Source organism: Sardina pilchardus, chromosome 10 (assembly GCF_963854185.1).
Source record: "Sardina pilchardus chromosome 10, fSarPil1.1, whole genome shotgun sequence".
Classification (NCBI taxonomy): domain Eukaryota; kingdom Metazoa; phylum Chordata; class Actinopteri; order Clupeiformes; family Clupeidae; genus Sardina; species Sardina pilchardus.
In genome coordinates, this window is record NC_085003.1 from 20850514 (window position 1) to 20871873 (window position 21360).

Genomic DNA, 21360 nt, shown 5'->3' on the forward strand with positions numbered 1-21360 from the left:
TCCGTGAGCGGAGGTCCTGCCGTGTGACCTGAAGGCCTCCTGCCCTCTCCTTTTTCTGTCCGTGTTCCTCATTCACGAGCTGGACGGGCCAGTTTGTGATGCATGTTGTTTCCTTCCTGTGCTATTACCTCCTTACTCTTGATTAGATGGCCTGCTGGCTTCTATTGTTTCTCCTTCAGATAAATATGCTGATAATAAAGCTACTGTGTGTGTGTGACCGAGTGAGAGAGAGAGAAAGAGAGATCAACAAGTATTACCTGCTGTGCTTGTCTACCAAGGAGAGGATAGATATTGGCCTTACTGTCCCTTGTGGCTGAGGGACTCATTGGAATGGAGCATTAGGGAAGATTTGCAATGCGAAAAAGTCAAAAGGTTTGAAACGGCAAGCTCATGTCCTGATCACCACATGAGTTGTAGGACTGGCAGAGGTGTGTGTGTGTAACTGACGATAACACAATCCACTCTGATAGGCCGTGTGTGAAAAACACAGTGCTTCAGTTATGGGTCAAGGACATGGGACTGGTTTGAGAACTGAAAGCTGGTAAACGTTCTGAAGACTATTTGGGAACATGCATGGCTAAAATCAACACCAGCCACTCACCTTTTTCTTTATAGCTAGAGGAGGCTGCTGTAGACTTTTTCCAACATTTTCCGGCATTTGTGTTTTACTTTCAATTTATTAGCAAAAGTCTTATCAGCTCAGCTGCCTCCTCCGTCTATTTATTTGTCCAGACTCTTTTAGTCCTTAGCCTATTAGCCTTGTGTGAGGCCCCACGGGTTATCACTGTGCTGTGTTGTTGGTTACACCCATGTAATGTTAGGATTTAGCCACACAGCTGAGCTGACCATCACCCCGCGTCGTCCGAGTCTTGCCTCACTCTGGCCTCTCTGGCCTCCTTGTGCTGCGATAAGTGATCAGCTGACTTGGGGATGTGTTATGTTATGTTATCTCATAGAGGGAAGGAAATGAGTGCTGTTAAAACCTAATGGATGTTTAGTGCTGCTTCGTACAGCTTGAGGAAGGAGGGTGTTCTGGACAAACACAACAGTGAATAGTGAATGTAAGCAGTTGTAAGTCCAACAGCCATTTTACTTCTTAACTCAAAAAAACATAGGTAACCCCCCCCCCCCCCTCCCACTCATACTTTTGGATATGGTGAGCCTTTTATTTATTTATTTATTTGATCTTGTTTTTATTGTTTTTTAACTATGGCTGCAAGGTAGGCAACCTCTTAAAGTGTGTGTGTGTGTGTGTGTGTGTGTGTGTGTGTGTGTGTGTGTGTGTGTGTGTGTGTGTGTGTGTGTGTGTGTGTGTGTGTGTGTGTGTGTGTGTGTGTGTGTGTGTGTGTGTGTGTGTGTGTGTGTGTGTGTGTGTGTGTGTGTGTGTGTGTGTGTGTGTGTGTGTGTGTGTGTGTGTGATTGTATGTGATCCGTAGTGTACTTGCTGCACAACAAATTGCCCCATTGGGGGACAAATAAAGTTACTTACTTACTTACTTACTTACAACAGGAGAGCAAAACGAAATGATCAGAAGAGCTTTTGTGCGCTAGGGTATCATTTACTCTCCATCCACAGAGGGGATCAATGGCCAGTGGCCACCCTGTGGCTTCCATTCAAACACATGACCATGGTTTGAGTATGCACAACACAAACTGCTCTTCAGTACAAAACAGATGCTGTGAACTTTACGAGGCCTGTACAACATGAGATACAACATTAAACTTGGTTGTCCCGCCTGACGGAGTTTCAGTTTTAGTGGCAGTCGAGTGGTGGGCTGGGAATCCACACTAACAATGGAAATAAGTGCTAAACAGCGGCTCCAATACAGTAGCTTTGCATTGCTTTGCAAAAGAAAAGATGCGTGTGTCAGATCAGATGTATGCGTCATAGATGATTGTGTGGTTTCCTTGTTTCCATCATGGTGTGATTTTTGCCTTTATGTTCCTTACTCTGCATCGGCCGTTGCACACTAAAACACCTCTATTAGTCCGGCGGAGACTGTAAGAAAGTAGTTAGTGTGGATCAACAGGCAGGGGATTAGCCATGACAGGTTGGTGCCCGTGGCCCAGGCTTAAATATAGCTGTCGCCGGGGGAGAGTGGGCAGCCGGGGGCAGTTAGGCTGGGCCCGCGCAGCCTTGTTATCTGGGCTCCCCAGCGGCCGGCTGCTCTTCCTGTGGCGTGGGCCTCGGGGGCCGCCGCTCCGCTCCCTGACGCAGCGTAATCAGCCCTGACAGCGCGGCCCGGCACAGGGACACCTCGTCATGGCCACCCGCCTATTTATACGTGTGTGGGCTCACAAACAAGGTACCGGGAAGCCTTGAGAGACAGCAACCTTGGGCTCACCCACTGCAGCCCCCCCCCAACACCACCACCACCTCACTGCCCCTGCCAATCCCCATCCCCAGCTGTTTTTTTCCCTTCAGTCACTTTTTTTTTTTTTTTTTTTGTATACGTTTTTTTTTAGAAGTGAACTCCCCTGCAGTCGTAAGGCATGATGTTCTCCTGATTCTGTCACCCTGTTTGTAATGGAATCCTAATCAGTGTAGCCGATCCTCCCTGAGACGCCCAGATGAGCAGCATGGTCTGTCATGCTCCGCCAGGTGGATGTAGACCCTCCCGCACACACATCAGGCTCCAGGTGCCTGAGGTGGGGAGCCAGAGATGGGGGACCGGTGTGGATGTTCTCCCACACAGCCCGAGCTGTGGATGTATTGAGCCATTTGAGGGACGGAGGGTTATGCTCTGCACTCCGTAGGCTGTGCAATGAGGGGTTAAGCCTGATGGCATCATGAAGGTCTTGGTGGGAAAATGATTATTTCAAATGAATTGCTGTGTTTGTTTGTTTGTTTGTTTGTTTTTTTTTATCTTGGCCACAAAATTTGTTCCAAATGCTTTTTCACTTCCTCCCTGTGGCTGACTAAACAAAGAGGTGTGAGTGGCAACAGTTGTGGTGGTTGACTTTGACTTTGCCTTTGCCTATGACACATTCTCTCTCTCTCTCTCTCTCTTGCTCTCTCTCTCGCTCTCTCTCTCCCTCTCTCGCTCTCTCTCTCTCTATCTTTTCTACAGGTTGGTGGATGACCGGTGTGTGGTCCAGCCAGATGCAGGGGACCTGGCCAATCCCCCTAAAAAGTTCAGAGGTGAGTGCTGTGTTTGCACCGCTGTTAAATCGTGTGGGTGTAAATCATGTTTTGGATTCATAACTAACACACAGACATACTTAAACACAAGTACAATGTACACTCTCACTCACTCACTCACTCTTTCTTTTTTTCTCTCTCGCTAAAGTCATGTCAAGTGAAGTTTATTTATACAGTGCATTTCATGCACAGAGGTCATTCAGTGTGCTCGACATAAGCAAAAGCAAGCAGTTATAGCAGATAAAAGCATAGATGGATTTAGAAACGAAAAACAATTAAAAAGACAAAATAAAAAAACACAAGGTAGAATCATTTAAAGAATTGTAACTCAGTGCAGTTAGTAAAAGCCACCTGAGAACAGTTTGGTCTTAAGTCTGGATTTAAATCTGGCTACAGTTGGGGCCTTTTTGATGTCATCGGTTTTGTGAGAACCCTAGCTGCTTTGTATTGCATCACCTGAAGGTGTCTGATAGTCTTTTTTAGGAAAGCCTGTGAAAAGCTCATTGTAGTAATCAACCCTGCTGGAGAAAAAGGCATGAATGAGTTTTTCTAAATCATGTTTTGACCCTCAAGTTTGCCCTCTAAGCTTGACAAGGTCTTGTTTTTCAGATGGTAAAAAGCTAATTTGGTTATTATTTTCATGTAGCTGTTGAAATCAAGATTTTTAAAAATCAAGCAAAGCACGCACATCCAATCTCTAAAATCTGGGTGCTGGACAAATATGGGTATCAAATGATTCGAAGAAAAAAGTCCGCTACACCATGAGCTCCTGATAGATACTTTTATATTGGGACGTTTCAGATTTTTAACTGAACCCTTTTTTGTCAAAGAGTGGAGAGCCTAAGTCTTTCCTCCTTTTTATCAAATAATTACTTCAATTTGGGTGTCATCTGCATAGCGATCAAATTATTTTTGATGATTTGTCCAAGTGGGAGCATAATAGAGGTTGAATAATAGTGGCACCAAGATCGAACCCTGGGGAACACCACAGGTCAAGGACGTTGTAGAGGTACAGTTGTTGCCAATGGCAACAAAGAAGCTCCGATATGATTTGAGCCAGTTGATAACTATACCTGTAAATCCAACCCAGTGTTTGAATCCGTGTAGTGGTAGTGAAAGTAATCAAAATGCCCATTTTATGTTAGGAAGGTGGTTAGTTGATTAAAGACTACTTTTTCAATAATTTTGCCAGTAAAAGGTAGATTGGATATGGGCCTGTAATTGTTTAGCATGGAGGCATCCAAGTTATTCTTCTTGAGAAGGGTCTTTACAACAGCTGTTTTCAGGGACTTAGGAAAAGTGCCAGACAGTAATGATACTTTTACAATGTGAAGAACATCTGCCTCTATAAGGTCAAAAACAGTTTTGATGAGATTGGTAGGCAGAGTGTCTAAGCCACGTGTGGAAGAGCTGAGAATCTGTTCCATTTTTCTCCAAGAGTTTAGTAGTCTGTCAAACTGAACTCGGACATCTCTGTCTCCCTCCCTCTGTAGCTGCAAGTTCTGTGATGGTAGTTGAGAAGATATTTTGAGACTGATTTTGTCAATTTTACCTCTGAAAAAAGATGCAAACTCATTGCATAATATTACTTGAGTTCAGGTGTGAGGGGGGCATTTGTTAACATCTTAGGGATTGAAAATAGTACACAAGTATTATTTGTACTTCTACTGAGTGAAGAAAGCTTTGCTTTGCATATTTCAGAGTTTGTATTTGCCCTTTCAGTCTTCCTGCACTCTCTTTGAAAGAAATGAACCGCTGGATTTTACTGCCATGGTGCTTTCTATTTATCCTTAACTTTCTTGAATATTAGTGGAGGAATGTCATCCAGAGTATTTGCTATTTTTGAATTAAAATGATCCAATATGTCTTCTACCGCAATCTGACAGTTGACTTGACATCTGTGAAAGTGCTTGCTCAAAGAGAGCACTTGTGTGATCATTTATTCTCCTTTTTACCATCATAGATCTGTTCTGAGCATGTGGGGACATAGACCCATCAAAGAACATGCAGGAATGATTGACACACACACACACACACACACACACACACACACGCGCTATGACACATGCATGCTATGACACATGCATACGCAGACTCTCTCTCACACCCACTCTCACTGTATCACACACATGCTGATGCTGTGCTGTTGAGGGGGGTTTGGCCATTAGGTCAACATCATGTCTCTCCAGAGCTCAGGATGGGCCAGACAGCCGTCACCACAGAGATTGCATAACACGTTATTCATGTGCTGCAATGCACACCATAGCGGCTGCAAGACATACCTTTTGATTTATGCATAAGTGTGCTAGAACGATCCAGAAAGCTCTGATCATGTATCACTTTTGGTGTTTACAGTGAGACTGACCTCTCTCTCTCTCTCTCTCTCTCTCTCTCTCTCTCTCCCTCTCTCTCTCTCTCAATCTTGCCCTCTCTCCCTCCCTCGCTCCATCCCTCTCTGCAGACTGCCTGTTTAAGGTGTGCCCCATGAACAGGTACTCGGCTCAGAAGCAGTTCCAGAAGGCCAAGACGGGCAAACAAGGCAACAACACGCAGGGAGATCTGTTTAAGAAGCTGCAGGTAAACAAGGCAACAACACGCAGAGAGATCTGTTTAAGAAGCTGCAGGTAAACAAGGCAACAACACGTAACGCAGGGAGATCTGTTTAAGAAGCTGCAGGTAAACAAGGCAACAACACGCAGGGTGATCTGTTTAAGAAGCTGCAGGTAAACAACACGCAGGGAGATCTGTTTAAGAAGCTGCAGGTAAACAAGGCAACAACACACAGGGAGATCTGTTTAAGAAGCTGCAGATAGACAAGTCAGAAACACGCAGGGAGATCTGTTTAAGAAGCTGCAGATAATGGCCACCGTCGCTCTGTAAATGCGCCGGCAATCTCTTTGCAGTGGAGGTGAAGCTCGGCACATATATTTCTATGAATCTAGTGAGTGTGGCCAGTTATATAACAGTTCCTGGGATTCTCAAGGAGAGGTGGAGCGTTTGGAGAGGCTACTTTGCAGCTGGCACAGGCCTGTGCATATGCAGGGAAAAGCACATTCTAAGACATGTACAGCTATCAAGAGGCCAGAGATGACTGTCTGTCTTCATCCCTCCCTCCCTCTCTCCCTCCCTCCCTCTCTCCTCCCCTCTCTCTTGCTCTCAGAATGCTTCGGAGCTGGAGAAGAAACAGAACGAGACGGAGAACAAGAAGCTCCTCGGAGAGGTTGTAAAGTACAGCAGTGTCATCCAGGTACAGCCTGTCTCCACCCCCCCGCCTTTATCAGAACACGTTGAGTGCTGTGTTTGTTTTTGGGCCGTAACTAAGGCCAGGACTGTGGCCAGGCTGCTTTTCACGTTTCCGCTGGGTGCCAGAAGCCAGGAAGGTGTTCACTTGTCTGAGGTGATCCACTGCTTGAGTGTAAGGTGAAAGAAAAGTGCCCCCCTTCCCCGGTGATCCCATTGAGTCGTGTGACTCTCCACAATAGCCATGGTTTCTGGATTGTTCCGGCAGCTATTTGGATTCAAAGGAGTTCCCCCTCATTGATAGTCATGCCACAGTTGCCTCAGCCTTAGCGTACATTTAAACAGTAGGGTTCTGTGTAGTGGGTGGTTTCACAGAACAGGCCGTTTTTAAACACAATTTGATACATGCAGTTGGAGATATTGCAAAAAACTAATTCTTCCGGGGTTCCCTCTATCCATTTTGTGATATTGAACATTGTGTTCTCAAATAAGAAATGAACTGAGAGAGGTGACGGCTCTCTCCAGTCGCATTGTATTAAGCCATCCATCTAACCATTTATTATTATGCGTGTCTCAAACTGTAGCTGTTGCACATCAAGAGCAATAAGTACCTGACGGTGAACAAGCGGTTGCCAGCGCTCCTGGAGAAGAACGCCATGCGCGTGTCCCTGGATAACGCCGGCAACGAGGGCTCCTGGTTCTACATCCAGCCCTTCTGGAAGCTCCGCAGTGAAGGAGACAACGTAGGTGCCCCCCCCCCCCTCCCCCATCACTACCACTCCGCAGCCAGATGGGAGTTATTTATTCCAACAATATGCTCTTTATCAGTCACGTACTCAGAGCAATCGCAGGCTTTTCAAAAATGAGCTAGAAGGAGGGTGCTCAGAGGGAGTAGCTGTTGCTATTTATCAAAAGAGCACTGTTATGTGATGTTCTATATTATCAATCTGTGGCATGATATTACTTTATTTGAACGGAATTTACTCCTGTATTGATGCCATTTTAAAATGGTGTTTAATGTGAATGGATTGTAGAGATGTACTTTAATCTGTTCTTTTCTCATCGAAATCTACAAGATTCCCATCATGCTTTAACATATTAACTCATTTGATCTTTCCTTTCCTCTCAACTTAGAAAACCAATGGTTAAAGGTACTTGATTTGATTGCTGTGCATGTGTGTGTGTGTGTGTGTGTCTCTTTTTGTGTGTGTGTGTGTGTGTGTGTGTGTGTGTGTGTGTGTGTGTGTGTGCATAGTCTATCTGTGTGTTTGTTAGGATAGGCCACATTAGCATGTTAGCACTGAAACTGTGACTTGCACGTTTGAATGTGAGCCCTCATTTGTTGCCTGCATTTTCACCTTGTCATCACACTTTTTCCTTTCCCTTCAGAGGAGAGAGCGGAGTGAGTCATGGGTAGTTTAATCTGATAAACAGAACACCATCAACACTGAGGTGCTTGTCCACCCCCCCCCCCCCCCCCCCCCCCCAGCCCCCCCCCCAGCCCCAGCCCCCCCCCCCCAGCCCCAGCCCCAGCACCTTATTTGTATAGTGTGCTGTCAGTCACGCGACCACAGCCATTATGTTCACAGACTCTCTGTGTGGAGTGCTTATCTGTGGCATTGATCAGAGTTGTGATGTGCTGTTTAATGTCCATATGTAGTAGACCAGCGTGAGAGCCTCAGAGCTCTCCATGCATGGAGCCCCAGGACTCATGACCTACCCAGCTCTCCCACAGGACCGCGCTAGGGTGGCCACGCAGCCCAGAAACAAGGCCTGGTGGCACCCTCAGAGGAGTGAGAGAGTGAGAGAGTGAGAGAGTGAGAGAGTGAGAGAGTGAGAGAGTGAGAGAGTGAGAGAGTGAGAGAGTGAGAGAGTGAGAGAGTGAGAGAGAGTGAGAGAGTGAGAGAGTGTGAGAGAGTGTGAGAGAGTGTGAGAGAGTGTGAGAGAGTGTGAGAGAGTGTGAGAGTGTGAGAGAGTGTGAGAGTGAGAGAGTGAGAGGTCTGGCGAGTAGGGTCGGTGGTGTTGGAGAGCCGTAAATGCATGAGGCACCGGGGCTTCTCTCATGCATGCCAAAAGAGCTGCCATTTCCTGTTTGACCACCGGCTGTCTCCTGCCCACGTCATGGTCATAGTCATGGAAAATGCATTGCATGTGACTCACCCTCCTCCAGAGCACCTCACTTAAACTCCTGTCCTTTTTCACCCATCTCCTTCCCCCTCCTCTCCTCTCCATCTGGGTTGAAGGTGGTTGTTGGAGATAAGGTTGTCCTGATGCCAGTCAACGCAGGGCAGCCGCTCCACGCCAGCAACATCGAGCTCTTGGACAACCGCGGCTGCAAGGAGGTGAGGTCTTCCGGAAGGTTCCATAAAGCATCTGTCACTCATGTCCACATAGCTCATTAAAAGTGAAGCTAAAGTTTGAAGTTTGTTAGTTCACTGCCAGCTGTCGTGCTGCAGAGTGTTTTATAAGATGAGCTTCACGCAAAGTTAGGACTCATAGCTGTCTGTTGTTTGTTTTTGTCTTTGCAATGGTGGACAGGTCAATGCTGTGAACTGCAATACGAGCTGGAAGGTCACGCTCTTCATGAAGTTCAGCGACTACAGAGAGGATGTCCTCAAGGGGGTCAGTGTGTGGCAGACTTCCCCTCGTCTCAGACAGGACGAGAGCACTCGATACTAGTGTTTACAGTAGTCAATGACCAATACTGCACCTCTTCCCCTTTCTCTGTCTACCTCTGTATTACTGTCCCTCCACTGACTTTCTCTCTCTCTCTCTCTCTTCCCTTTCTCCTCCCTCACTTCCCCTTTGTCTTCCCCCTGTCTTCCTCTTCCCCCTCTCTTCCTCTGTGGCAGGGGGACGTGGTCAGGCTCTTCCACGCCGAGCAGGAGAAGTTCCTCACGTGCGACGAGTACAACAAGCAGCAGCACGTCTTCCTCAGGACCACACTCCGCCAATCAGCAACCTCCGCCACCAGCTCCAAGGCACTCTGGGAAATCGAGGTTGGACTACATATGTCTTAACTGGTTAGCCCGGTCTCCAGGTTGGCTGGTGTTGTTTGTGCTGTTCTCTGACCCCCACCCCGATGGGCTGTGTGTTGCAGGTGGTGCACTATGACCCCTGCAGAGGAGGCGCTGGCCAGTGGAACAGCCTGTTCCGCTTCAAGCACCTGGCCACCGGCAACTACCTGGCTGCAGAGGTGCTTCTCCCCCCCGTCCTCACCCCTGTCCTCACCCCTGTCCTCCCCCCTGTCCTCCCCCCCGTCCTCACCCCTCTGTTTCTCTCCGACCTCAACACTACCCGTTCCATAGCCATCACCCACTCCAGCTCTCTCTTTGTCTAACCGCACATACAGTACTGTAACCACGGACGGGTTTCCCCTGACGGAGGTGTCGCTTCCATGTCGGAGTTGAAACAAAAGCTTGTGTGTAGTCTGCTGTTCCTTTTTAGAATGATTTTGAATACATGCAGCCATGCTCACCGTTAAAACATAAACTGAAACTCCCGTCACGTGATATTAACCAAAGTGAATCCAAATGAGACCAAGAGATGGCGAACTGCTGTCAAAACAATGTAAGTACATTGGAGCAGTGCTTTATTTAGGTCATGTGAGAGGAGACAGAACGAACAAACGCGCCCTCTTTCCCTCTTTCCCTCTTTCCCTCTTTCCCACTTTCCCTCTTACCCTCTTACCCTCTTACCCTCTTACCCTCTTACCCTCTTACCCTCTTTCCCTCTTTCCCTCTTTCCCTCTCTCCCTCGTTTCCTCTTTCCCTCTTTCCCTCTCTCCCTCTCTCCCTCTCTCCCTCTGTCCCTCTCTCCCTCTCTCCCTCTCTCCCTCTCTCCCTCTCTCCCTCTCTCCCTCTTTCCCTCTTTCCCTCTTACCCTCTTACCCTCTTTCCCTCTCTCCCTCGTTTCCTCTTTCCCTCTTTCCCTCTTTCCCTCTTTCCCTCTTACCTCCTACCTCCCTTTGCCCTCCGCCAGGAGGTGTGGGAGATAACGGTGCTGTTCATGTGCCCGTGCCCTTCACTGATCCCTGTGCCCTTCACCGATCCCTGTCTGCGCCGTCTACTCCTTGGCGTGCCCCCACTCCCACTAGCCTGTGCCAGCGTGCCCCCACTCCCACTAGCCTGTGCCAGCGTGCCCCCACTCCCACTAGCCTGTGCCAGCGTGCTCCAGTGGATGTGAGGGCGTAGCGACCTGGCGAGGGCACTGGTGCTGGGCGCCGTGTGAAGCTCGATGCCCGGGCACTCCCACGTGCCTCATTACGCTCGGGGCAGAGCGGGAGTCAGAGCTGGGAGCACACTTAGGTCTTGAGTTTACAGTCAGTGGACTGTAGATGGCACTATCCCCACTGTTTAGACTCATCCCAAACATACTGCCAGATGTTAGCGGTGTGTGTGTGATTGAGTGTGTGTGTATGTGTGTGTGCGTGCGTGTCTTTGTGTGTGTGTGTGCGTCTTTGTGTGCGTCTTTGTGTGTGTGTGTGTGTGTGTGTGTGTGTGTGTGTGTTTACAGATGGGAATCCCACACACCTGGGGAACAGAGTGGGTCTGGGAGGAGGGTGTGTGTGAGTGTGAGGTGGAAACAGTGGAGAGTTATGTAATAAGTGCTTGGTTTGCATTTCAGGTGAATCCTGATTTTAGGGAGGACAGCGTAGACCAGAAAGGAGAGGTGAGTCTGCACTGTTTAACACTGCCCACAACTACGTGTGCCATCTGGGTATTTCCACCATTATGAGCCAAGGAACTTTCTAGAATGTCTGACCCAGGGCCAAACTTCCAGTACTCAAAGTCACAATCTTATCTTTTGATATGAGACTGATCTGTGGTGATCTTGTGGTCTAAAGCTCTTGGTGAGATTACATATTTTATAGGTATGATGCACCACTGTTGTTATCAGATGTGGCTCTGGGAGCGTCTGTTAAGTTTCCTCCCCTGACGTGTTTGAGCTCTTCTGGGCCGTCAGAGCTAGACTGCTTCATCACGCTTCCTCTTGGTTGCTTAGCGATGAAAGTGCCATTTTCTTTTTTTCTTTTTTCCTTTTTTTTGTTTGTTGGTTATGCCATTGCCATAGCAATGCCGTGGAAAGCCCAGGAAGCTTTCTCACCCTCATACTGACGCATGCGAGAGCAAGCAGAGGGCTATTCATGACCCGACAGATGCAGCGCTATTGAAAGAATCAATGAGTTTCCATTGAGGGCCGGCGCGATTATCAAATCGCTGGAGCCTTTTATGAGCTGACGGCTGATGATAGCGCGTCCATCTGTGTCTGGTGGATAAACAGTGTTTGAGCAGTTTAATAATGTCCAGCCTGTCCACTGCTCATGTGTACTGTACAGTACACCCTGTGTGTGTTTACCTGGTGAGAAAATTCACATGCTAACGCTCCCCTCTGATGCTGTAGCTCTGAGTCTGCAAGGGACTTGAGTCTTGTCTTGAGTCTCTCGTGTTGAGTCTCTCGTGTTGAGTCTCTCGTGTTGAGTCTCTCGTCTTGAGTCTCTTGTCTTGAGTCTTGAGTCTCTCTTGTCTCGAGTCTCTTGTCTTGAGTCTTGAGTCTCTCTTGTCTCGAGTCTCTTGTCTTGAGTCTCTCGCCTTGAGTCTGTCTCCCAAGATATGAGGCCACCTGCTGCTTACAGTTATGTGTGCATGGCTCTGGGTGCATTATGTATGCATGGCGATGGGTTTGTGTTTGCTGTGTGCTGTATCCATGACTGCCATTGCGAGTGTGTGTGTGTGTGTGTGTGTGTGTGTGTGTGTGTGTGTGAGAGAATGTTTTTCATAGTGTCTGCTTTTCATAGTGTAGTGCTTGTGTCTGCCATATTCAAAGGAAGTCTGTGCATTACTGCTCGTCTCTGTTTATGTACGCGTAAATATGTCGGTAATGAATTGAAAGTCTATTAGAGTCGGATCTTTGAATGCTCTCCTGTCATTAGCACCTTGTTTTCTGAATAGGCCCCATGTTGAAAGTGGTAAATGAGACCTTTATGAGACTGAGAGAGTGGCGTGAACACACACTTGATTTGATCAGTGCTCATGTAAACTGGAAAAGAATGCTCAGCTTGAATGACTGAACCGGGAATGGGAGAAAATAGAAGCACAGTCTGTGTCTGATTGTGCATGGCTGTGCGTGTCTGAGTGTGCTTGTGTGTGTGTGTGTGTGTGTGTGTGTGTGTGTGTGTGTGTGTGTGTGTGTGTGTGTGTGTGTGTGTGTGTGTGTGTGTGTGTGTGTGTGTGTGTGTGTGTGTGTGTGTGTGTGTGTGTGTGTGTGTGTGTGTGTGTGTGTGTGTGTGTGTGTGTGTGTGTGTGTGTGTGCTGAACTGTCTGTCTCTGAAATGGCTGCCCCCTGCTTTGCCCTGTTGTTTGGCTGCATATCACAGCGTTTCCTGGGACCCCCGCCTTCTCCCAGCAGCAGCACTCTTATATAATCTCTCTTTTCTCTATACGCACCCCTCTTTCTCTCCTGCTCACTCTGTCTCTCTCTCACACACACACAGAAATACGCACATACACACACACAGTTTTCTCTCGTACACACACAGAGACACACATACTCACAAACACACTCACACACACTTGCACACACTTACAGAACCACTTGTATCCTGCGAGACAGGCTCAGTTCTTACTCCCTCACCCTGGGGAGAAGTCTATTTACGCTTTGTTTCTCTTCACCTACCTGCCGTATTAGTATTCCGCTAAAGCAACTATTGCAAACACACACACAGACACGCACACACACAGACACACACACACACAGACACACACACACACACACACACACAGACACACACACACTCTGAGGGGGCTCCTTACATAATGTCTGAGTCTCGGGATGCCCCGTGAGAGGCAGCAGACGTGCTGTCTGCTCGGCTGTCTGTGTGTGTGTGTGTGTGTGTGTGTGTGTGTGTGTGTGTGCGCGTTTGTGCGAGTGTGAGTCATTGGCGCAGCAGCGAGAGCGAGGGAGCGCGAGGGAGTGAGAGCGGAGCGAGAGAAGCGAAGGGAAGAGAGGAGAAGAGAAGAAGAGGTGTTTGGTGGGGGTGGATGGAGGGAGCCGAGTGCTCGTGAGTCTCATGCAGGAGAGATTTCTGGGATTAACTCTTCAGGGCCGGCTCTGCACAACAAGTTTGTGTCTGTGATTAGTGTTGCCAAGAGCCCGCTGTTTCAAATCCTCCCGCAGACGCAGTGTGTATCCTCCCTCATCAGAGAGGACGGAGAGCTATATCCACAGAATACTCCATGACCGCACAGGCACAAGGCCTGCCCGTGTTTTTTCATGCGAGTGTCCCCTGCCTGTTGATAAAACTGCGGCGTCAGCCCCTAAAACAAAAGCTCCCACCGCAATTTATATTCAGACGTGGACCCAGACATCCCCACAACCTGCTTGCTTTTTTCCCCCTGAAGACTTCAGGGTGCAGTATATTCATTCTGGATATTCTGCAAGTTTCTGTGATTTGTTAGTTAAACTCAGGAGGTTGGCATAGCTTCAGGCTGTCTCCCTGGTCTGCCCGCAGTACCGTATAGAGGTCCAAACAGACGTATTCCGTACTAGTTTTTTTGAGTGCTTGTGAGTAGTTTTTTAAAAAGCACACCTTCCCTCAAACACAGATTGCTACAGCATACCATTTGCGCAACACAGGAGGTGTACAGTATTAACAAAATGTCATCATCTCGATCTCAATCACATTTGTGTCTTAATCTCATAATCTAATACAAGGAAATCCTGTCTGTTATGCGTGGATGCACACAGTCGGTTCCCCGAATAAGTTTTCTCTTGGTCCGTCTAGACGGAGACGGACGGTGGTTTCAAGAAGAAGAAGGCTGCGGAGAAGATCGCCTTCACCCTGGTGTCGGTGCCGCACGGCAATGACATCGCCTCGCTGTTTGAGCTGGACGCCACCACCCTGCAGCCGGCCGACTGCCTCGTGCCCCGGTCAGTCAGGGGGTCCTCTCTCTCTCTCTCTCTCTCTCTCTCTCTCTCTCTGCCACAGCTCTCTGCATTTTCTGTCACGTAAAGCACTTTGAAGCCAATGTTGTTCAGTGAGGAATTTCACACACCATTAAGGGCCGTTCACACCAAGAGCAATAGCTGTAACGTCAAATGGCAAAAACAACGCTTTTAAGTATTTGCTGTAGTCCATATGAATGACAGCGCTCACACCACGCACTAGAAAACGAAAACGACATGACGAACAATATTGTTGGAGATCACTTTCAGAGCCATTTTAAGAACAATAAAAAGCTGACTGCCAATCAGAATCCGGTACATTTTAGACATCATATTTATCATCGTGAGGAGAGACTGTCCTCATGTTCCTCTTTGGTGAGTGGGTGCTCATATTGTTACAGATCTGTATAATGTATCATAATATTTCTCTCCTTCCTGGTGTGAACTGCCCTTTACCCTCTAGGCTGACTGTGAGGGCAGTTTCTATTTTCTATGGATATGTGTTCCTGCGCGCATGTTTGAAAGGATTTCTGTCTTGTGTTGCAGAAACTCTTACGTGCGGCTGCGTCACCTCTGTACAAACACCTGGGTGACCAGCACCTATACCAGCATAGATGGTGATGAGGACAGGCCGGTCATGCTCAAGGTGAGCACACACACACACACACACACACACACACACACACACACACGTACACACAGTTATGTTGCTGATTTCATGCACCCACCTGCAACACCTGTTCTGCACACACACACACAACACTTACATCCTCAAGCCACAGAGCCACTTACACAGTACATAATACAGCCAGAAGTTGAAACTGTATTTTTAAACGCGAAAGCATGCCGGTTGGATTTCCCTGTTGCAGTAAGTCATTCTATGGGTGCCTCTCATTCAGCGTTTATACGTCCTCCCTCGCTCCTCTGGCCTCGATCCTCACTGATCTACGTAAAGAATGATGGGGCGGCAACAATGCGATAGTCTATCCTGTTAGTTAGTTCTAGATCAGTGGGAACGCCCCTCGAGGATTGAGCATCGAGGATCGAGGGGGCATGTTGAGAAGCACCTAGTGAGTCATTGAGACACTTTCTGAGTGATGAACATTAATCTCTTGCATACGTTAAGTTAAATCAGAGAGGGTTAAAGCGGAGCGAGAGGCGCAAACGTTGGAACATTTCCGCGTTCTGTTTTCGCAAAGGGGAGGGGGGCGAAATCCCCCTTTAAGCAGACCTAGAAAGTGACGTTTCATTCGAACTTAACTGCTTGCCAATCTGACAGAGATTGATATCCCACTATGACGACTTTGCGACATGCCTCTTTAAGCAGACAGGAACTGTTCGAATTTAGCTTCCATACAGATGCATTATGTTGCTCTATCTTGTCAGTAATGAGTAATGATCTTTGGTTAAATGGTGTTGCTTTGTGTCTATTTCACGTGAAGATTGGCACCTGCTCCACCAAAGAGGACAAGGAAGCCTTCTCGATCGTGTCGGTGCCACTGTCGGAGGTCAGGGACCTGGACTTTGCCAACGATGCCAGCAAGGTGCTGGAGTCGACCGTGGGCAAGCTGCAGAACAGCAACATCACCCAGAATGAGAGGAGGTACAGCCCTTAGTGTGCTCTTCCTGTTCAAAAGGTCACAGGGGTCACAGCTGATGCATCTCTTAAAGGGACATGGCACCCTAAAGTAATTAAAGGCTTGCTGCTCTCCGACATGCCATGTGGCCAATGGTTGCTTAAATGGACTCTGCATGTAATGCAACAAGGCTTTACAGGGCATGACATGTCTGTTGCATCAAGTTCTCAATATTCTTTTTGAAGTTAAAAATTGGATTTAATGTGCAGTCAAATTCAGCCATCGCTCCTCACTGTTCTCTAGCTTTGTGGTGTGTGTGTGTGTGTGTGTGTGTGTGTGTGTGTGTGTGTGTGTGTGTGTGTGTGTGTGTGTGTGTGTGTTAGTACAAAGTCCCGGCTCTCTAAGTGTGAAACAAGCATAGAAAAAACATTAAAAGAAAAAAAGGTCATTGACTGTCAATGTCAAAGTCAATGCTTCAGGTGCTCTAAAGGAATGGATGTGATTTGATTGACTGTTGAGCACGAAGATCAACACTTGAAGAAAGTTGAAACTGAAGCGTGGGCCGCATGTTTTAAGAATAATCTCAGTTCAAAGCCTCCCAATGGCTTTCAGCAAGCTTCGTTTTGTGCTTGTCCTACGAGGGCTTTCCTTCCATTTTTGCACAGAAAAAGCTATGAATGAACTCGTGAATTTTCCTTTTTTTAAAAAATCGAATATGAAGTGTCCTTTTTTCCCATGACTATGTGCTCATGACCTCAACATCAGCTGGCATCCTCCTCCAATGCTGTACCCTGTACTGTGCTGTGCTGTTCTCTCCTCCAGGTTTGTGGTGAAGCTGCTGGAGGACCTGATCTTCTTTGTGTGTGACGTGCCCAATAATGGCCAGGAGGTGCTCTCAGTGGTCATCTCCAACCTCAACAGAGAGCGGCAGAAGTTGATGCGGGAGCAGAATATACTTCAGCAGGTCAGATACACACACACACACACACACACACACACACCCCCCTAAAGCATACTTTACAGACAAACAAACATGCTTATCCAAGACCACAGACCTAACTCTGGGATGCACAATTGCAATCAAAGTCAAGCTGAAAGATAAGTCTTAATTTAGCCCAGTTCATTACACACACAGCCCACTTGCAGAGCATAACACAGTCGCACTCTTTAGCCGCAATCAGGAACTGATGACTTTAATCGTCTGCTTCCTTTTTGTTTGAAAAGACATTATATGGCAATTATCTTTTGTTGAATTCACCACCTATATGCTATTGTATTCCGCACCATCAGTGAACAGGATGGGAATTTTATTATCAAAAGTTTAATTCCAAATCTCTAGTCAGTGTAATTGACTGAAAGGGATTTGAAAGCACTGCGGGTTGTTAATTCCATTCTATTTAAATTAATCTTACAATTGTGTTTTTTTTGGTTGAAGTAAAGCTGATAAGTGACAATTTGTCTGTGAATCGTGTGTGTGTGTGTGTGTGTGTGTGTGTGTGTGTGTGTGTGTGTGTATGTGTGTGTGTGTGTGTGTGTTTCAGATCTTTGGCATTCTGAAAGCTCCGTTCAGTGAGCAGGGTGACGGTCCCATGCTGAAGCTGGAGGATCTGGGGGACCAGCGCTACACGGCCTACAAGTACCTGTTCCGCCTCTGCTACAGGGTGCTGCGCCACTCCCAGCAGGACTACCGCAAGAACCAGGCATGGACGGACTCAGAACTCAGAACATGAGACACGCAGACACGCAGACACGCACACTCTAGCTTATGCATATACAGTGCCTATAGAAAGTCATCATACCCTTTTGAAATAGTTACTTTTTTTGTCTTACAGCCTGAAATCAAAACCCATTTAAAAAAAAATCTTTTCCAGTTTCATTAACAAATTTAGCTGTACAACATTAAAATAATGAAAAAAAAGTCAGCAGTTCTGAAAATTAATAAAAAAATTAAAAAGTAGAATAACAGGGTTGGAAAAGTCATCATACCCCTGACTTAATACTTTGTAAAGCTTCCTTTTGCTTTCATTACAGCCATCAATCTGTTTGGATATGTCTCTAATATAGCTTTGCACACCTAGATAGGGGAATATTTGCCCCATTTTCCGTGCAGAAATGTTAAAATATAGTCAAATTCTGTAGGGAATGGCGATGGACTGCTCTCTTCAAGTCAATCCACAGATTTTCTATAGGATTTAAGTCAGGGCTCTGACTTTGCCACTCAAGGATATTCACCATCCTATCCTTAAGCCACTGCTTTGTTCTTTTGGCAGTATGTTTAGGATTATTGTCGTGTTGGAAGGCGAATGACCTCCCCATCCTCAGCTGTTTAGGAGAGGGACGCAGGTTTTCCTCAAGAATTTTGGTGTACTTGGCAGCATCCATTTTCCCTTCTATCCTGACCAATTGCCCAGTCCCCGCTGAAGAGAAACATCCCCAAAACATAATGTTGCCCCCACCATGCTTCGCAGTAGGTATGGTGTGTTTTGCGTGTGTTTGGGTGTGTATACTGTGTTTGGTTAGCGCCTGGAGCTCAGTCCAAAAACTTCAATCTTAGTCTCCAAAAAGTTCGATCTTAGTCTCATCTGACCATAAAAGCTTTTTCCACATGGTAGCAGAATATTCCAGATGTGTTTTTGCACTGAACTCCAAGCGCAATGTTTGGCGAAAACCAACACAGTACACCACCCAAAACACACCATACCTAGTGTGAAGCATGGTGGGGGCAACATTATGTTGTGGGGGTGTTTCTTTTCAGCGGGAACTGGGCAATTGGTCAGGATAGAAAGGAAAGTGGATGCTGCCAAGTACACCCAAATTCTTAAGGAAAACCTGCGTCCCTCTCCTAGACAGCTGAGGATGGGGAGGTCATTCGCCTTCCAACACGACAATAATCCTAAACATATACTTCCAAAAGAACAAAGCAGTGGCCTAAGGATAGGATGGTGAATATCCTTGAGTGGCAAAGTCAGAGCCCTGACTTAAATCCTATAGAAAATCTGTGGATTGACTTGAAGAGAGCAGTCCATCGCCATTCCCTACAGAATTTGTCTACATTTTAACATTTCTGCACGGAAAATTGGGCAAATATTCCCCTATCTAGGTGTGCAAAGCTATATTAGAGACATATCCAAACAGATTGATGGCTGTAATGAAAGCAAAAGGAAGCTTTACAAAGTATTAAGTCAGGGGTATGATGACTTTTCCAACCCTGTTATTCTATTTTTTAATTTTTTATTAATTTTCAGAACTGCTGACTTTTTTTTCATTATTTTGATGTTGTACAGCTAAATTTGTTAATGAAACTGGAAAAGATTTTTTTTTAAATGGGTTTTGATTTCAGGCTGTAAGACAAAAAAAGTAACTATTTCAAAAGGGTATGATGACTTTCTATAGGCACTGTATACTGTACACTCGTATGTACAAAACACACGCCCCAGCCAAACTCTGCTGGAGGCTCTGCTACAGTGATTTGAGACACACCCAGATACACACACAATACGCACAAACATAGACACGTGCACACATACAGAGAGCTCACACCCTGGAGCTTACTTTCAGTTGTTCCGCTGCTGAAGACTAAGACTGCCTAGAGAAGATGCCCCATCTGGTAGTGCCCAGAGCACACTTGTCCTCTAACTCTCCTGTGTCTCCTGCAGGAATACATCGCTAAGAACTTCTCCGTCATGCAGTCCCAGATCGGCTACGAGATCCTGGCCGAGGACACCATCACGGCCCTGCTGCACAACAACCGCAAGCTGCTGGAGAAGCACATCACCGCCAAGGAGATCGAGACCTTCGTCAACCTGCTGAGACGCAACCGTGAGCCCAGGTATGAGGGCATGATCACCTGGCGTCACCCGCCAGCTCTCACCCACCCCCCGCATACTCCCTCAGCCCCGTGGTCCCTTTTAACCCTTTAAAGTCCGCACCAAGAAAAAAGCAATGGAAAAATTATTTTTTTGCATTTCTTAATTAATTAGGACATTAATACGGAGCCCGTGAAGGGTCAGGTGTGTGAATATTTTTGAGTGCACTTTTGCGTTCCCTCGCAATACTTTTTGCGTTCCCTCGCAATACTTTTGCGTTCCCTCGCAATACTTTTTGCGTTACCTCGCAATACTTTTGCGTTCCCTCGCAATAGTTTTGCGTTCCCTCGCAATACTCTTTGCGTTCCCTCGCAATAACTTGTATGTGTTCCTGTCAACTTGGGCTCCATGCATTAGCCCACCATATAGGTTTACATGGACTGCAGTTCAACTCATGAATAATCTGGACATTATTAAGTTACTTTAACCTGGGGCTCACATAGGCTACAGCAATATACTGGCAGATTTGTCTGTGAGACACAATGTGATTATAAGCATGAAAACTCTGAAGCATCTGCTAAAGAAAAACGGCTTGTTTCGGCGCAGCATGAGAGTTGACAGTGCTTTAACCTGACGTAGCAGGCTAGCCACTGTACGGAGCCCAATGTTAACTTTTGTTTACGTCTCAGAACGTAGTTTGAGATTTCAGGGGAGACTTATGGCTGCTCCAGGGGGTACTTGAATTGACTTGGTTAACCCTCTCTCCTTCACAACAGCAGCAGGTTAACTTGCACAGTGGTTTGGATCAGAGGATTTATTTTGTGATCTTTATAATATAGCCTACATTCACATCCCTGTAACATGCCTCTCTCTCCCACTCCAATCTCACACACCAACACGCACACACACACACACACCCTTGCTTCCTCTCTACCCCTCCCACTCCGCAAACGGAACCTAGCGGCTTAAGGGCATACATAGCCTACAAGTTATTGCGAGGGAACGCAAAAGTTATTGCGAGGGAACGCAAAAGTATTGCGAGGTAACGCAAAAAGTATTGCGAGGGAACGCAAAAGTATTGCGAGGGAACGCAAAAAGTATTGCGAGGGAACGCAAAAGTTCACTCAAAAATATTCACACACCTGACCCTTCCCGGGCTCCGTACATTAATAACAAAAATCAATTGTTTTTTCAAACTCAGACCCCACAGTTTTCTAGATATAGGCCTCTACCAAACGGTTGAGATGTCTGTTAACAGTAAACACCAGATATCTTTATGCATACAAAAAAAAAAAAAAAAAAGGTTATTTCGTCCATGTCTTTATTATTCATTCTTATGTCATTAACTACATGGGCATAGGCAACTTTACGAATGTTTTGGAGGTCGTGCAACAGATTTGGTAAATCTTGATAAATGTCATCAAGTGACCGTCATCAAGTGACCGCAAATCAACCGTTTGGTAGAGCTTGATCAAGGCGTAAAAGGACATCTCAACCATTTGGTAGAGCTCGTTTTTAAAAAAAATATTTGACTGTTATAAGAGGGTTTTTTTTTGCATTAAGTTGCATAATTCTGTTCAATAACACCTCTGAAATGATAATGTGTCGAAAAAATATTCTTATTTTGGAAAATTTCGCTGAAAATCAGCCC

General features: G+C 46.5%; 1 protein-coding gene across 5 annotated transcripts in view; it reads left to right on the forward strand.

Moving 5' to 3' along the window:
- The window catches only part of itpr2 (inositol 1,4,5-trisphosphate receptor, type 2), a 91244-nt gene that overhangs the window by 4904 nt on the left and 64980 nt on the right, over positions 1-21360 (forward strand). For 4 of the 5 annotated variants that reach the window (XM_062546961.1, XM_062546962.1, XM_062546964.1 and 1 more), the window contains exons 2-16: positions 3072-3142; positions 5604-5719; positions 6303-6389; positions 6967-7125; positions 8626-8724; positions 8921-9004; positions 9235-9381; positions 9483-9578; positions 11009-11053; positions 14166-14311; positions 14873-14972; positions 15769-15929; positions 16726-16867; positions 17445-17603; positions 19560-19732. In XM_062546961.1, coding sequence (XP_062402945.1) covers positions 3072-3142; positions 5604-5719; positions 6303-6389; positions 6967-7125; positions 8626-8724; positions 8921-9004; positions 9235-9381; positions 9483-9578; positions 11009-11053; positions 14166-14311; positions 14873-14972; positions 15769-15929; positions 16726-16867; positions 17445-17603; positions 19560-19732 — 1785 coding nt within the window. The remainder of the gene's footprint in view (positions 1-3071; positions 3143-5603; positions 5720-6302; positions 6390-6966; positions 7126-8625; positions 8725-8920; positions 9005-9234; positions 9382-9482; positions 9579-11008; positions 11054-14165; positions 14312-14872; positions 14973-15768; positions 15930-16725; positions 16868-17444; positions 17604-19559; positions 19733-21360) is intronic. The other variant, XM_062546963.1, reaches the window with a different exon arrangement.